This window comes from Stigmatopora nigra, chromosome 3 (genome assembly GCF_051989575.1).
Source record: "Stigmatopora nigra isolate UIUO_SnigA chromosome 3, RoL_Snig_1.1, whole genome shotgun sequence".
Taxonomy (NCBI): Eukaryota; Metazoa; Chordata; class Actinopteri; order Syngnathiformes; family Syngnathidae; genus Stigmatopora; species Stigmatopora nigra.
The window spans coordinates 17,388,611-17,406,262 of NC_135510.1; the positions used below are offsets into that span (position 1 = coordinate 17,388,611).

At 37.3% G+C, this 17,652-nt stretch overlaps 4 protein-coding genes across 4 annotated transcripts in view; 1 reads left to right on the forward strand and 3 right to left on the reverse strand.

The window, feature by feature from the left end:
- LOC144194522 (uncharacterized) overlaps nucleotides 1–802 on the reverse strand; it is a 72,921-nt gene extending 72,119 nt beyond the window's left edge. The window contains exon 1 of the mRNA XM_077713643.1: nucleotides 620–802. Within this exon, the coding sequence (XP_077569769.1) occupies nucleotides 620–629 (10 nt within the window). The 5' untranslated portion in view covers nucleotides 630–802. The remainder of the gene's footprint in view (nucleotides 1–619) is intronic.
- A 709-nt stretch (nucleotides 803–1,511) lies between these two features.
- On the reverse strand, nucleotides 1,512–4,162 carry mrpl46 (mitochondrial ribosomal protein L46). Its single transcript, XM_077713465.1, has 4 exons — nucleotides 3,863–4,162; nucleotides 3,476–3,680; nucleotides 2,738–2,908; nucleotides 1,512–1,859 (listed from the first exon to the last, which is right to left on the reverse strand). Exons 1-4 carry the CDS (start codon nucleotides 4,121–4,123, stop codon nucleotides 1,609–1,611), a joined length of 888 nt encoding a protein of 295 aa, XP_077569591.1. The 5' UTR covers nucleotides 4,124–4,162; the 3' UTR covers nucleotides 1,512–1,608.
- A 254-nt stretch (nucleotides 4,163–4,416) lies between these two features.
- Nucleotides 4,417–6,050, forward strand: mrps11 (mitochondrial ribosomal protein S11). The gene is made up of 6 exons (XM_077713731.1): nucleotides 4,417–4,629; nucleotides 4,760–4,846; nucleotides 4,935–5,033; nucleotides 5,265–5,394; nucleotides 5,479–5,544; nucleotides 5,768–6,050. Exons 1-6 carry the CDS (start codon nucleotides 4,553–4,555, stop codon nucleotides 5,873–5,875), a joined length of 567 nt encoding a protein of 188 aa, XP_077569857.1. The 5' UTR covers nucleotides 4,417–4,552; the 3' UTR covers nucleotides 5,876–6,050.
- On the reverse strand, nucleotides 5,970–17,402 carry pdpr (pyruvate dehydrogenase phosphatase regulatory subunit). The gene is made up of 17 exons (XM_077713730.1): nucleotides 17,116–17,402; nucleotides 16,420–16,553; nucleotides 16,272–16,353; nucleotides 14,489–14,652; nucleotides 14,291–14,412; nucleotides 13,530–13,647; nucleotides 13,268–13,417; nucleotides 12,322–12,514; nucleotides 11,792–11,916; nucleotides 11,124–11,279; nucleotides 10,920–11,053; nucleotides 10,165–10,313; nucleotides 9,754–9,866; nucleotides 9,002–9,096; nucleotides 8,844–8,933; nucleotides 8,576–8,758; nucleotides 5,970–7,811 (listed from the first exon to the last, which is right to left on the reverse strand). Exons 1-17 carry the CDS (start codon nucleotides 17,385–17,387, stop codon nucleotides 7,398–7,400), a joined length of 2,694 nt encoding a protein of 897 aa, XP_077569856.1. The 5' UTR covers nucleotides 17,388–17,402; the 3' UTR covers nucleotides 5,970–7,397.
- Nucleotides 17,403–17,652: the final 250 nt, after the last annotated feature.

The following is a 17,652-nucleotide window of genomic DNA, read 5'->3' on the forward strand; positions in this document are numbered from 1 at the left end:
ATCTAAAACAATGTTTATTTTAGCTTTTTTATATATATTTTTTAGATTTTAACAAATATTTTTTAACTAAAAACAGAAAAAAATGATTAAAAAATGACATTTATTGATTTAAAAGAACTGGATTAAAAATATTAATATAGAAATATTCAGTTTTTATAGGTCTAGAACAATGTTTACTTTAGCTTTTTTTGAACATATTTTTAGATTTTACAAAATATTTTTTCAACTAAAAATGCAGAAAAAAACTAATAAAAAATGACGATTATTGATTTCAAAGGGGGAAATCAGGAAATCTATACTCTTCATTTTAATTTTATCCTAAAACAGAAAGTCATCACTCATGATTTATTTTCTTGGGCCGCACAAAATGATGCGGCAGGCCAGATTTGGCCCGCGGGCCGCCACTTTGACACCAGTGCTTAGTGTTTTTTCATGTTTAAGTATATTTTATAATTAGAAACATATCCTGCTAGTTTGATGATCATCCAATAATTCATCTGTGAGTTATTTTGAATACAAACGGAAAAATGTACTTTGTCAGCAGGAAGAACACAACAACAATAAAAGTAAAATAGCGGTCATGTCCATTTGTTTGACAGCATTTGTTTGTGTGTCTGACCTTCGTGCATGAGTTAGATCTCCATTAAACATCATCGGAATCAGGCAGGCGGACATCTGGAAATCTTGAAGGTGTTTTATAATTTTAAAAAAGTACAAAAAAAGGAAAAAGTGACCCAAAAAAACTGTAGATTGGCCTGATTAGTAGAGCGTGCAAGTTTCAGCGTCGGCACGGAAGCTGGTTTTAGACTCAATTGACAACAGGTGAGACGTCACCACGCGATATGATTTTACGCATGCGCGTAAAGTCCGTGTGGCAACAGTGACACTTAGCGGTCATTGAAGGAACTGCGCTTGTGGATAATGGAAATGAATGGCTATTTTTCCTTTTTCTTATTGGAACGTTGGCAGTATTTGGAATCATATTTTAATAACTTTAACTTACATTTGAATGAAATAGATTGCTATTATTTGAAAATAGTTAGTGATACAGTATTAGTTTACATAAAGGAAATTGAATCGTTTAAATATATTTCCTTAAATATTAAATATACTATATATTTTGTATTAATACACTCTATCAGCATTTAAAAATACAAATTAATATTTAATAAAAGGAATATTATTTTTCAAATAACAATACCAAAAAAATAAAAGTGTATGAATAAATTATAATAAAAATGCATTTGTTTTTTAAATACCAAAAAATTAAATAGCATGAATAAATTATAATAAAAGGAATTAATTTTTTAAAATAATACCAAAATAAATTAAACATTTTATGTCTGATTACTTTTTTTATATGAATTATATTACATATGTCAAAATAGTAATTAGGTTAAAAAAAACATATATACCTGTCATCAATATGGAAATATAATTTTAAAACATTTTAAAATATTTTTTATGTTTCTTTGCAAAGAAAATAGAATCAAGCAGGGTAAATATTTAATATATCGAAAAAAAGTTTTATTTATACAAGGAAAGACAGCAGAAATACACAGATTAACTCTACCTGCACCATCGAAACAAAATGGGCAATTTTTCGATTCACATGGCGAAGACGAAGCTCTCCACTTTGGTCCCGTAGGCCGGCTTGAGGAAGCGCTGCAGTTCGTGTTTGCTCAGCCACATGAGGGGGCCGTTGGGCTCGGCTTTGGATGCGGCGTCACGTGTCACGAAGGCTTTGAAGAAGAAGATCTTGGCCCCCACCAATGTGCTGCTGCGCGTGGCACTGGGCAGCTTGTACTTGTACACGCCGCACGGCGCCGGGCCCAGGAAGGTGGCCTCCAGGGCAGGCTCTGCCAAAGGATAAAGTCCCAAAAAAATCAATCCAATTAGCATATTTTCAGATCACAGCAAGGATTGTACAGGTACAGTAATCCCTCGTTTATCATGACTTTACTTATTGCGAATTCACTATTTTTCTATTTTTTTAATGCTATTAATTTGTATTTTTAATGTGTTTTTAATGTATTTTTTGTTTGTTTGTTTATGTATTTATTAGTTTATTTATGTTTATTTATTTATGCATGCATTAGTGTATTTATATATTCATTGATATATTTAGCTATTTATTTGTTTATGTATTTGTTTGTTTGTGTATGTATTTATTGATATATTTATTACGTTTTTATACGTTATGTTTTTATTTTATACGTATTCATCTATATATGTAGTTATTTATGTATATCTATGTATTTGTTTGTTTATTTATTAGTTTAGGTGTGTGTTTATTTATTAGTTTATTTGTGTATTTATTAATTTATTTGTGTATTTGTTTATTTGTGTGTTGTTTATTAATGTAACTATTTATTTGTTTATGTATTTGTTTATTAATTATTTTTTTTCCAATTCTGAGTCATAGTAGCAAGAGTGGCTTCCGCTTATGAGTTTCAATGTGGATTTTTGCATTTTTATGAACTTAAAAAATAATAATATATATATATATATATATATATATATATATATTTAAGTTCATAAAAATGGGAAAATCCACGCTGATAGGCTCCAGCACCCCCTGTGAGCCTTGAGGATAAGCAGTTCATATAATGAATGAATGAACGACGAGGGCTTGGTGTGTGTGTGTGTGTGTGGCGTTTAAAACCTTAAATGTCTTTCTCTGGCGAATGGGGTACTGCTGTTTTGAGACCACAGCTGTTAGGTGGTGTCCAAATACCTGAGATGGAGGCGAGCGCCCTCTGGGCGGTGTCTCTCAACGTTTCTCCGGGGATCCACTGAGCCTGAGGCAGGAGCCAGAGCTTGTCGCTTCCCACCTGTTGCTGGGACAGCAGCACCAACGGTTCGGATAGGAGACGAGATGACGAGCCGAGGTCCTTGTCCACCTCATCTGTAGGACCATAAGCGAAGACAGTCGTGGAAACTATTAGCAACTGTCAATTAAGTCAATAATAAATTATTTTTTAAAATATTACATATAAATAAGGCCTGAATTGCTCTTAACGTGTGTTTTGGTGGAATATAAAAGAAAAGTTGGGTGCACTTGCGCTTGTGTCCACTAGTGGCAGCATTCCGACGCAATGCTCTGACAGGTGGTAATTATGTTTGAACGCAAGAGGGTGCTGTTTCCCACATCAAGCCCAATATTGAGTGATTTTGATTTTTAAGATGTTTTTTTTCATATTTAGAATCCTACATTTAAGGAAATTAGGACTAACGCTGGTTTGCACTAAAATAAACTGTGGCTTGACAGGTAGTCATCATGTTTGGACACAAGAGGGTGCTGTTTCCCACATCAAGCCCAATATTTAGTGATTTTGATTTTTAAAATGTTATTTTTTCATATTTAAAAATCTGTATTTAGACAGGTTAGGACTAACGTGGGTTTGCACTAAAATAAACTGAGAAAATGTTACAAAGAAGTTGTAAAAGTATTATATAGGGTAGTGTTCCTGACCTATGACCCTGGGGGCAGGCTGGAATTCCTTAAATTTGCGTTCCCATTCATCCTCCAGATCCTGCGTTAGCACGATATCTTGCTCCCTGTGGTCGTCTTCGTCGTCATCGTCTTCAGCCTCTGCTGACTGTTTCCTCCTCAGGCGTTCTGCGTCATCCATCAATCGCAGCTCGTGGTCGGAAAGAATGCTTTTCTCCATTTCCATCTGACAAAACAGGAAAAGTTCAAGTCAATAATACGTAATGTTATTACAATACACACATCAGTAACTATCATGTAACAGTACATACATAAATGTTTAAATATTTGTGTATTTTATTGTATTGAAAAGAACATAAATAACAATAATAATTGCAATATTTGTTTAGTGTGGTATATTAGACGCACCTGCTGCATCATCCGAGCAAAGCGTTGCTCTATTGGACTCAAATCAGCCGAAATGACCGGCAGACGCTGCAAACACACGGCAGCCATCAGATTCCACGGGGAACGCGGTGTTTCTGGGGCTGTTTTCCTCCGCAAATTTGCCCGGCATAAGGAACTACTGGAAAAAGGACGAAATATAGAATTTGCTACCGGGTTTCTTTCATAACGTGAAAGAAAACATATAAGAGGCCGACTTGCCACCCTTCCACAGGGAGCCGCCATCTTTAGTGTAACGTTTAGGGTCTTCCGAAAAACAACATCACCAACTACAAACGACTTGTAAAGCAAGACAACAAAAGTTTTATGTGATATTTCTTCACATTATAATTATTTGAATGATTTATTACAATTTTAATAAATTTTATGAGTGTAATGATGTGAATAATCTATAAAAAAAATGAGAAAATCTCTTACCAAAAGCGAAGACGGAAAATCTGACACAAGATGGCCGTCATTTACACAGGTTGCTGGCCCCACTTAAGCGATGACCTACTGAAAAACTGACACAAGATGGCCGTCAGTTACACACGTTGCTGACACTGCTTTAAGATATCGTATATGTACGATATATACGACAGATTCCTCGGAGATCTCAATGTCACGTTTCTGGTGTTGTTAAGACAATGATAATTAAGTTTTAATACGTAGAAAATGTTTAAACTAACATGTTCAGCCTTAACCTCCTTAAACGGAGCTTGCCGAAAAGCTGCCCTCAACGGAATAACATTGTAAGTCGTTTTTTTCTGCCGAATGCTAACCATTATCCTAGCAAGCGTCTGCAATACAGAAGTGTGCCTCAGGTAAAAATACATAATGAGCTAAAATTAATATTTTTGCATGTCATATTGCATTTAGAAGCAGCAGGGCGTTCCAAAGCACCCCTGTTAGGCTCCAAGAGACCACAATGACCAGCAAAGAATCATCTGAAGCCTCCAGAGACTTTAGGTAACTTGTATTTCAATTCATAACAACATGGAGAACATGATTATTTCTTCTCAAAATGGCTAATAATTAAGTGAATTGCCCCCCACAGTCATTTTCCCCCCATGCCTGGACAAGAGAGTCCACTTAGGTGGGCTGGAAAGAAGTTTGAGGAGTTGCACATCCTGCATATCAAAGCTACATATAACAAGTACGGTAATCCCTCGAGTATCGCGGATAATGCGGACCACATATGGCCGCGATAATCGAAACAATCGCAAAATGGGTCTCCTACACATACCATGAAGTTTATAAAATAATAGCAGAAAAAAACGTGAAGTATTAGTGAATTGGCGATGATCGAATGTTCATTTTAATACAAGACGGCCAAATTTTGGTGGTATCATGTAACATTGGACGGCCTTCTTCACCCCCTTCCCAGCACACACATCCAACTGACAGACAGTCAAGGCCAGTCCTTGGTAAGGACTTCCTGTGGGACAGAAGGCTTCAAGAACATCAAGAAATCCACGCCAATCGCTGCCCAGACTGCCGCAATCGCTGCCGCAGCCGTACGCATTCGTTAGCCATTATTAATCTGCAATAATACATTAAATTTTTGTTACATTCTTCATTTTTTTTATCCTTATGAGCAGAAAGCTACAGCCAAGGGGGTGACGTTTGTCCGTGTTGTCGTTAAAGGTCTGGGACCGGGACGTTTGGTGAGTTAGCTTAACATTAGATTTTATTTTTTCAATAATTGGGGGTGCCAGATGTCCGATTTAGTCAAAAACAATGGCAGACAATTAGCAAGGAAACGTAAAAAATATATATCTATTGACTTGATAGTACAATTGGGGGATAAGATACATGTTTTAACCTTTATCTAGTTTTTTTATGTTGCAAATTTTAGCCAGTTTCATATTTCTTTGTATTTTTTTGCAGTCTGCCATCAAAGGCTTAACCATGGGGGGTCTCGAGGTGGTCTCCATCAGTGACAACACACCCGTGCCACACAACGGTTGTCGGCCACGCAAAGCCCGAAGGATCTGATCAAAACACAATCTTATGGGAGGCCATTTTGGCTCAGTTTCATCAGGACAGAAAGTGGGCGGAGTCAGCTGATTAGACGACAAACACGACCTCGAAATATGTGACTTTTTTATTTGTATTATGACTTGATGCACTGTTACCAATACAACAACAATAACAAAAATCTATGTTTTGGGTTGTTTGTCTTCTGTTTAAATATTTTTAAATATTATTTGACAAGTTTTGTGGATGTCAGACTTCATGTATTCATTCACGAGATGCAGTAAAATGGAGAAGTACGAATAGTCAACATAAGCCCTTCATAAGTGACATAGAAATGAACAAAATAGTTCAGATTTAAAAATGATATGTTACAATGATTAAAATGATGACGTACATATTGCACAGCAAAACAGGATTTTGTGTTGAAAATAAGATATTTAAGCACTTTTTTACTGGATTTAAGCAGAATAGTTCAGGAAAAGTTCCCGATATATTTTGGCTATTTTTTTATATACAAAAAAGCAATTTATAATTGATTTTAGGGGAATAAATTAGGATATTTGGGCCTTACAACGTCATTACATGACAAAAGCCAAGAAAGTAAAATATACATTTTGATGTATGATTAAAAAAAACTACAGTATATTGCATATGTTTTGCATTTTCATCTGAAAATTAACATTTAAGACTTCTGTAATATGACTTAACATGATAACTATATTTAATATTAGGAGGCATTTTAAACCCATAAAAATTAGATTTTTTAGGTAATCCCAACATTAAAAAATGCATTTTAAATGGTGACATTGCATTTTTTTTTCCATATTTTTCTCCGATTCAAAAAAATTTAAATAAAAATTCGATTTTTTAGGTCACCCCAACATTAAAAATGCATTTTAAATGGTGACATTGCAATTTTTTCCATTTTTTCTCCAATTAAAAAAAAATCAAACAAAATCTAGATTTTTTTTAAGTCACCCCAACATTAAAAAATGCATTTTAAATGGCGCCATCGCTATTTTTTCAATTTTTTCTCCAATTAAAAAAAAATCAAACAAAATCTAGATTTTTTTTAAGTCACCCCAACATTAAAAAATGCATTTTAAATGCTGACATTGCTATTTTTTCCATATTTTTCTCCGATTAAAAAAAATCAAATAAAAATTAGATTTTTTTTTAGGGCACCCCAAAATTAAAAAATGCATTTTAAATGCTGACATTGCAATTCTTTCCATATTTTTCTCCGATAAAAAAAAAAATCAAATAAAAATTCATTTTTTTTAGGTCACCCCAACATTAAAAAAAAATGCATTTTAAATGGCGACATTGCAATTTTTTCCATATTTTTCTCCAATTTAAAAAAAAAATCAACTTAAAAACCGATAAAAAATAGCATGCAAGTATTTAATTTGAATCACCTGCAGAAGACGGGTCGTGACCTCCCACCAGGCACTCGGACGTCAGACTGATGAAAAGATGGCCGACTTTTTCATCCACTTGTCCTCTAAATATTGCACTTAAAGCGACGGCGACATCAACATCACTCGCCTTGCAGGTTGCTGAGCTCCAAGTCGTCCTTGCGTCTACGTTGGTTCTGCTGGCTAAAAAAGGAGCTAAAGGGGTAAAGCTTAGCTTTAGCCGGGTACCTCTGCCCGGCTACTTCCACCTCGTAGTCCCCCCGGGTGATAAAATCCGGGGTGATGGCGGTGGGCAGGCCGTCGGGTCCGGGGGGTGGCGATACGAAGCCCAGGCAGACGTGCTTCTCGAGAGTGTAGCTGTAAGCGCTGCTGGTAGTGGTGCCGGCTAGCGTCCCGTTGCAGTAGATGGGTTCGCCCCACCAGGGCCATAGGTCCAGCTCGGTGTCGTGTTCGTCCAGGACTAGCATGACGAAGCGGCGACGTACGCCGTCGTGGCGTTGTTGAAGCAGGGCCGAGCGGCCTACAAAGTCGGTGTCCTGACAAGTGCAGAAAAAGAAAGTTGTGGTTTGGGTGATCGGACGTTTGGTCGCCCGGTCTTTTGGTCGCCGGTCTTTTGGTCGCCGGTCAAATGGTGACTGAGTTTACTGTTACCAGCTCTCAAAATTATATTCATGAGAGAGAGCTTAATATCCAAGTACTGTTTAGTATTGAAGTACTGTGAAAAATAGTAGATATTTAGATATTAAACTCTCTCATGAATATAATTTTGAGAGCTGTTTTCAACAGTACTTAGATATTAAAGAGTACTTAGATATTAAAAAGTACTTATATATCAAACAGTACTTAGATATTAAACAGTACTTTAATATCCAAGTACTGTTTAGTATTGAAGTACTGTTGAAAACACTAGATATTTAGATATTAAACTCTCTCTCATGAATATAATTTTGAGAGCTGGTTTCAACAGTACTTAGATATTAAAGAGTACTTAGATATTAAAAAGTACTTAGATATTAAAAAGTACTTAGATATTAAAAAGTACTTAGATATCAAACAGTACTTCGATATGAAACAGTACTTCGATATGAAACAGTACTTAGATATGAAACAGTACTTAGATATTAAACAGTACTTAGATATTAAACTGTACTTAGATATTAAACTGTACTGTTATTAAACAGTATTTTTTTTATTTTCCCTGCTCTTGATACTAAATGCGTATTTAGTAGTTTGGTCAAAACTGGCATAGTTAACTACGAAAAATTCATAGTATTTGCCAATTCTGGTCTGTCTTGCCTACCTTATCAAATTTAACACGGAACTCCCGTCCGCACTCTAGCGGCGTGGTGAAAGCGTCCAGGTCTTGTCCCCAGAAGGCAAAGAACTTTTCAATACGTAGACTGCGCAGCGCGTAGTATCCGGCATTGCGGATTCCGTACTTCTGACCCACTGACATGACTTCGTTGTACACGTGTAGCGCATACTGCGGAAAACAACATGTTTTGCGAGATATTGATGAAAAACTATCAATTTAGATGGCAGGGATAAAATTTGCAAAGCCGGCTGACCTCGATGGGGATGTAGAGCATAAAACCCGGCTCGCCAGTGTGCGTCATGCTCATCACGCGGATGCCGTTAGCGTAGCCTACGCTCATCTCCTGTAAACACACAACAACGTGATAACATTTTACATTTATACACTGAAAATGAAGTTGTGTTAACCCACCTTACAAAACATGGAGGGAAAATGATCGGGCGTCATGGAAACGTAGGACAACTCGGCCAGAACGTCCATGGCACGAGGTCCAATGAGATTTAAAGCTGAAATGAGAGATGGTGTCTTTTTTTTTTTTTAAAAACCTTTATTAACAGTGTTTTTTTAAAAGTAGCCCAAAGAGACCACACATCATTTAGTATTAAAAAAAAATTCAGTGAGAAAGAAGGCTGGCCCTATACAGTAATACCTTGAGATATGAGCTTAATGTGTTCCGGGATCGAGCTCGTATCTCAAGTCATTTTTTTTACATCAAAATGAATTAAATACAAATTAATCTAAATTTTTCTTATATCTCAAGGCAAAAATGGACTCGAAATGTTCCTCGTATCTCAAATTTTTCTCATATTTCAAAGCAAAAATGTATTCTAAAATGTTCCTTGTATCTCAAATGTTTGTCGTGTCTCAAGGCAAAAATTGACTGGAAATGTGCATCCTATCTCAAAATTGTGTCATACCTCAAGGCAAAAATTTACTCAAAATGTTGTCGTATCTCAAGGCAAAAATTGCCTCAAAATTTTCTGCGTATCTCAGGGCAAAAACTGCCTCAAAATTTTCCTCGTATCTCAAATTTCTCCTATGTTGGGACACATAGAAATGAACTAAATATGACCTGAAGCCGAAGTAATGATTGACATTTTGAAATTCGGGTCAGGTTCGGGCTCGGGTTCAAGATCTTACCTCTAAGTAGGATATGGCTTTACCTGTGTACTTCCAGCTGACGTCCTCTAGGTGGAGATGTGGGTCATTGGGCATGTGTTTCTTGATCCATGACCAACAATGTACTTGTTGGTCTGTTGGGGAGATGACGAAGAAGCTGCAGAGACGGACAATACGGTCATTATTGTTATTCATTGTATGTCCAAGCCATTTCATCTGGGAGGGTTGGCACTGAGTGATCATGTTTCACCGGGCAATGGCAGTTAAAATATTTTCTCAAATGAATATGGAAGTGAAATTGTGAATCAGGGGGCGTCTTACACGAGTAAATTGTAAAATTCAATGATTTTAAGGCAATTTTAAGGATGCGACTTATATGTGGGCGAGGCTAATATGAGAAGAAATAGGGTAAATCCCACTATCATCCACCCGGGCTTTAAAACGAATGCCTCAACCTGTTTTTGCTGATGCGAACGACGCTGCAGTCGTTTTCGTAGCCTCCTTGTTGATTCAGCATTCCCGTGTGGACAATGTGTCCCACCGGAACGTCCAAGTCATTGGAGCACAGGTGCTGCAGCAGTTCCAGAGCCTCGTCACCAGAGGACTAAAGTACAGAAGGACAGAGTAGAAGACAGTGTGAGTTACCCCGACATGACCTAAAGGGATCCAACCAAAAACTGTACAGAAAAGTCCCATAGAGTAATACCTTGAGATATGAGCTTAATGCGTTCCCTATCTCAAGTCAATTTTTCACATAGAAATGAACTAAATACTAATTAATAAAAATTTTCCTCGTATCTCAAGGCAAATATTGAAAAAAATTCCCCCATATTTCAAACTTTGCTCGTATCTCAAGACAAAAATTGGCTAAAAAAAAATTCTCGTGTCTTAAATTTAAAGACAGTGTGAGTTACCCCGGCACGACCTAAAGTGATCCAGGATTTTTTTTTTTAATTATAAGCCTTATATAGCATGATTTGTGGGTGTGTGTGTGTGTGTGTGTGTATGTTAACATTCTCTCGCTACGTTTGTCCAAACCGTGTAACGTAGAGATTTGAATTTTTTTATGGTGGTGTATAAACCCAATCTTTATTTGTTAAACACCCATTTTTCCAAAAAAATAAAATTTAAATAGTGCAACAATTGTCTTTTGGTTCAAAACAAGCCCATCAGCAAAAGGTACATACTACTACATGCCAAGTAGACTTACAGTGAGTTCAAATTTGGTGAAGGAGGACATGTCAATTACGCAAACGGCTTCCTTGCAGGATTTAACCTCCGCCCCGACAATGTCAAACCAGTCGGGCTTGTAGAAGGTCTTGCTCTGGGCCAGAGAAAGAAGATCTGGAGGAGCAAAGAAAAATTGGCGCTATATATAGATATATAGAATAGCATTTTTAAATATTTTGATTACCTTTGCCATGAGGAACAAAGTATTTTGGCCTTTCGAAGCCATGTTTCTCCATCCAGCGAGCTCCCTGCGTGTCCAACCTGTCGTAGAGTGGACTTGTTCGCAGCTGCCGTCCCGTCTGGAAGTCCCAGCGAGGAACTTTTAGTCGGTACAATAGTGCTGCGTACACAAAAATACATGTATAAGCACACACATGAAGTTTAACGGTCCTTCAGATTAAAAAAAAGGTATATTTACTTGCATATAAGCCCTTAAAATTGCATTTAAATCATTGAATTTTATAATTTCTCGTGCATAAGCCGCCCCCTGATTTACAATTTTTACCCTCATATTCATGGTTTTAATAGGGACTACAAATGTTTTATTTTGAAGGGAAAATCTTAAGAAAAATCATCGCAAATGGTATTTCTGAGATACTGTATGAATCAAAAGCACATTATTAGGGTGAATATCAAAAGGAATTAATTCATCCAGTAATGGTTGTTTTCTTACTGCAAAACAGAAAATAACAAATAAATAGTAAATGCTACTTTGCTGATATCTATTGGTGAAAAAGATTCATACGCATATAATCCGTACCCTTGATTCAGTCATCTTTGTTTTTGTTACAAATACGACTTATACGCGAGAAAATACGATAAGTAGCTGTCCAAAACAAAACAGGGACTCACGCATGACTTCCATCACGCGGTGTCGCAAAAAAGTGCGGCTGCTTTGCAGGTTGCCAAAACGCTTGATGTCTAATGGCCACACGTTGGCGCTAGGGTAACCGTAGGTCATCCACTCGGCCAGATACCTAAATGAAATATTAAAATATTATGGATTACCGTATTTTCACGACTATAAGGCGCACTTAAAAGTCTTAAATTTTCTCCAAAATAGACAGTAGGCCTTATAATCCAGTGCGCTTTATAATCCAGTGCACTTTATAATCCAGTGCACCTTATAATACAGTGCGCCTTATATATGGAAAAAATGTCATTCATTGAGGGTGCGCCTCATAATGCGGTGCGCCTTATAGTCGTGAAAATACGGTACATATATTTAGTATATTTTAGTATATATTTGAGTATAAGTAGTGCCAGCCAAATATGAAAATATCTGTTCTTTTTGTTTAAAAAAGAACACGATAAACTTGTTTAAATTTAACAGTAGCATTATGCACTGTGTTAGGAAAGGCCACGCCCCATTTTCTACTCACTTGCCAGCTCCTCCAGCGAAGGCCAGACCGGAGGAGTTCATGCCCGCCAGAACGAAGTAGCCTGAGACACCCGGCGTTTCACCCATGAGACAACGCATATCTGGTGTGAAGGACTCAGGGCAGTTGACCAGCTGCTGGATCTCAGCTGACTCCAGCCCAGGCATTCTTCTAAGTAAGGAGTTGAGCATGGGCTCTATACAGAGAAGAGAAGAGGTGAACATTTTAAGCAACCAAAAACTGTACAGAAAATCTTATACAGTAATACCTTGAGATAGGGACTGAATGCATTCCGGGATTGAGCTTGTATCAAGTTAATTTTTCACATAGAAATGAACTAAATACAATTTAGTCGAAATTTTCCTTGTATCTTAAGGCAAAAGTTGACTTGAAATTTTCCTCGTATCTCAAATGATTCTCGTATCTCAAGGCAAAAATTGACCTCGTATCTAAATTTTTTGTCGTATTTCAAGGCAAAAATTGACTGTAAATGTTGCACCTATCTCAAATCTTTGTCGTATCTCAAGGCAAAAATTGACTCGAAATTTTCCGCGCATCTCAAATTCTTTTCATATCTCAAAGCAAAAATTGATTAGAAATTTTCCTTGTATCTCAAATGTTTGACGTATCCCAGGGCAAAAATTGACTGGAAATGCTCCTCTTATCTCAAAATGTTGTCGTATCTCAAGGCAAAATTTGACTCGAAATTTCCTCGTAACTCAGATTGTTCTCGTATCTCAAGGCAAAACTTGCCTCAAATTTTTCCTCGTATCTCAAATTTCTCGTATATTAGGATACTCTCAAGTCAAGGTTTTACTCTAGTTGCAATTTTTAATAATAAGTATCCCAAAGAAAACAGATCTATGGTGGCACCTTGTTATAAAAAGTCTCCACTTGCACAGTGTTAAATACATTTCACGTTGCCCCTATTAAATATGTTTTCCCTCACCAAAATGATCCCAGTCCTCCTGCATATTCTGAATTTCCAGCTGATTGCGTCCCTCTGTAAATATCGGCTTGGGGTTCTTCTCAAACCCCCCCGACAGCACGCCGCCCTGCCACGGCCGAGCGTATATCCTCCCGTCCATGTCGAATACCACTGTAAGACACACATACCTCGGCTTTACGAAATGTTTCAAGTCAAGGTCACTGCGTCCAATTTGGCCTAGGGCAATTTAAAATAACCACGATACAAATATGAGGGCAGAAACCTGGTGCGTCAGCGAGGAGTTCCGCCTGGAGGGGTTTGGTGAGGAGGTAGAAGTGTTCACAACCGTGTAGAGGGACGGAGACTTTGGTTTCGCTCGCTTGACCCAACTCGTAAGCCCACTGTAGCCACAAATATGGCAATAAGGATTGCATGGAAAGTTAGCATTGTGTTGCTAATTTATGCGCATGTAAACCATATCCACGATTCAGTCATCATTTTTTTTATCGTCAAATACGACGTACAGTGTTCCCTCGCTTATCGCGGTTAATGGGGACCGGAACCACCCGCGATAAGTGAATTTCCGCGAAGTAGGGATTCCCCTTCCAAAATGCTTAATTTGAATTTAATTCAATTTTATTTTTTTTATTTTATTTATTTTTTGTTATTTTTATTTATTTAAAAAAAATGTACCCCCCTGTATACAGTACACCATATAGAATACGGATAGAGAGAGTGAAATTCATGTTATAACAAAAAAACTGTAAAATATGTTGTTTCAATGTAATATTTGTATTTTTGATTTTTTCCCAAAAGAATCCGCGAAGCTCTGAGTCCGCGATAGCTGAACCGCAAAGTAGCGAGGGAACTATAAGGCGCACCCTCAACGAATGATACATTTTAATTTTTTTCCATATATAAAGCACACTGGATTATAAGGCGCCCTGTCTATTTTAAAGAAAATTTCAGACTTTTAAGTGCGCCTTATAGTCGTGAAAATATGGTATGTGAAAAAATATGCTACATAATGTAAAAAGAATGTACCTGTCCAGCGCAATTAACGAAATATTCACACTCAATGGAGCCCCGGTCAGTCTCTACAGCCGACACGTGGCCTTTCTCCACCAGAACTTGCTGAACAGTAGTTCTCTCCAGGATTTGAACCCCTAATTGGAGAAAAACAAAATATGAAAAATTAGGTTTTCGCGTTTTGTAAAAAAATAGACATTATGTGTACTATGCCTTGTCCAGCTGCTCCCACTGCAAGTGCGTGATTGACATCTGGCGGTGAAACAACAGCGTCCGTAGGGAGGTGGAGCGCCCCCACCAGGTCGTGAATGTTTACCAAGGGGTGGAGTTTGACGATATCTTTTGGCTTCACAATGTTGCAGTTTATCCCCAACACTCTAGAAAAAAAGGAAGACAAGTGCCTGTTTTTCGCTAGTAGGAGTCAGCATCTGCAGGTTTTATACCCTTAAAAATGCCTTAAAATCGTTAAATTTAACAAGTTCTCGCATATAAGCCGCACAATCATTCACAATTTTCACCTCCATATTCATGGTTTTAACAGGGAGTATAAATGTGTTACTTTGAAGGGAAAATTTTTGGAAAAATCATCTCAGGTGGTATTTCTGAGAAAATATATGAATCAAAGTTAGACATTCATCCAGTTTCGCTTGTTTTCCTACTGCAAAACAGAAAATAACCAAGAAATAGTAAATGGTAAGTTACCTACATCTACTTGTGAAAAACGCTGTATGTTTTGTGTGCATATAAGCCATACGCTTGATTCAGTCTTATTTAGTTACAAATACGTATATATTTTAAATTCTCCCTGATAGTCCACCATCAAAAATGTTTTTCTTCTGCAATTTGCTTTGCCTTTTTAATCTGTATTTTAAACCTAACCCTAACCATTTTACATTTAAACACACCCTAACCCAAACCCTAACCATTTTGTATTTAAACACACCCTAACCCTAACCATTTTGTATTTAAACACACCCTAACCCTATCCTAACCCTAACCATTTTGTATTTAAACACCCTAACCCTAACCCTAACAATTTTATATTTGAACACACCCTAACCCTATCCTAACCCTAACCATTTTGTATTTAAACACCCTAACCCTAACCCAAACCCTAACCATTTTATATTTAAACACACCCTAACCCTATCCTAACCCTAACCATTTTGTATTTAAACACACCCTAACCCTAACCCTAACCATTTTATATTTAAACACACCCTAACCCTAACCCTAACCATTTTATATTTAAACACACCCTAACCCTATCCTAACCCTAACCATTTTGTATTTAAACACCCTAACCCAAACTCTAACCCTAACCATTTTATATTTAAACACACCCTAACCCTATCCTAACCCTAACCATTTTGTATTTAAACACACCCTAACCCTAACCCCAGCCCGAACCCTAACCATTTTATATTTAAACACACCCTAACCCTATCCTAACCCTAACCATATTGTATTTAAACACACCCTAACCCTAACCCTAACCCAAACCCTAACCCTAACCATTTTATATTTAAACACACCCTAACCCTATCCTAACCCTAACCATTTTGTATTTAAACACACCCTAACCCTAACCCTAACCATTTTATATTTAAACACACCCTAACCCTAACCCTAACCATTTTATATTTAAACACACCCTAACCCTATCCTAACCCTAACCATTTTGTATTTAAACACCCTAACCCTAACCCAAACCCTAACCCTAACCATTTTATATTTAAACACACCCTAACCCTATCCTAACCCTAACCATTTTGTATTTAAACACACCCTAACCCTAACCCCAGCCCGAACCCTAACCATTTTATATTTAAACACACCCTAACCCTATCCTAACCCTAACCATATTGTATTTAAACACACCCTAACCCTAACCCTAACCCTAACCCTAACCCTAACCCTAACCTTAACCTTAACCTTAACCCTACCCCTACCCCTAGCCCTGACCCTAAAATTGAATACTAAAAAATAATCTTACTTGAGTCTTGACGCGAGGCGCTTCAGCGAAATGAAGCGGTCCTGATGCTGCGCCAGACACAGCGACCCAGTTTGCACGTAGCCTGAAAGACAGAAAACGAAGTTCAAAATTCAAAATGAACACCCGATTGAATATCCAGACGACGTACCCGTCTTGACGCCGGTCTCCTGCTCGAGCTGCTGGTACAGAGTGTTAGAATAATTGGCCATTTTGCACTCGATGGAAATGGGCTTGGCCACACTGATGATGCCAGCGCATAGTTTGGTGGTTCCCGCCCCTAACCTGCCGGTCAGACAAAATATTAACACAAAAGCCATATTGGCCCGAATATAAGACGACCCTGATTATAAAACAACCTTTTTTTTCAAGACTCAAGTTTGAAAAAATACTTTTTGAACACTAAATTCAATTTTTATCCACAAATTAATGACAGTACATCTGAAAAAAATACCAATATATTGGAGAGAATAAGCATGTTATTTTGCCTCATTTAAATCATGCAAAAACTTTCTATCACATCATATTATTTGAACATTTAAATACATAAACTAAAGTATAATCACATTTGTAAATGAATGGCTTCTGATTTTTCAAAATGTAAATTGATAAAACAACAAAATTAAACTTTAACTTCCTTAACCATCAAAGTTTTCAGCATTTTCCTTTAAGATATCTGTCACCATCTAGTGTTGTGAATAGGTACAATGTCTAGACCCCGAATGTAAGACGACTGAAAATGACCAAAAAAATGTAAGTCCTATTGCAATGCAAAAAAACATTGTCTTATATTTGGGCCAATGCAGTAATCCAAGAAAATCAATAAATTTTGTAGCACATGTCATACCTTCCCTGCTCCAGTAGGACAATATCAGTCCAACCCATTTTAGCCAGGTGATACGCCACTGAAGTCCCAACAATGCCTCCACCACAGATAACCACGCGGGCTTGGCTAGGCAGCGGCAACAGCTGAGATGTGTCCGTGTTGACCGTCTGGATGCAGTTAGCGGATGTTCGCAGACCCCTGCTGGCGGAGGATAGGTAGCCCATGTGTGGCAGCAGCAATCTGGGGAGAAGGACAGGCGGCAAAGCCCTGGAGCTCCGCACGCAGCTGCACATGGCTGTCGTTTCTCTAAACTAGAAAAACAAAACACAGAAAAAAATGATTCTTTCATACTCATCAATACATTTTAATATTTAGCATATTTTCCTGTATCGGATTATAAAACACCATAGTAGTAGTGTTATATATGAACTAGATAGAGCTTATTAACCAATATTTATACACATCTGGTGCATCGGATTATAAGGCGCATTGCCGGTTTGAGAGAAAATTTAAATTTTTGTTGCGCATTATAGTGCGGTAAATACGGATGTTATTTTT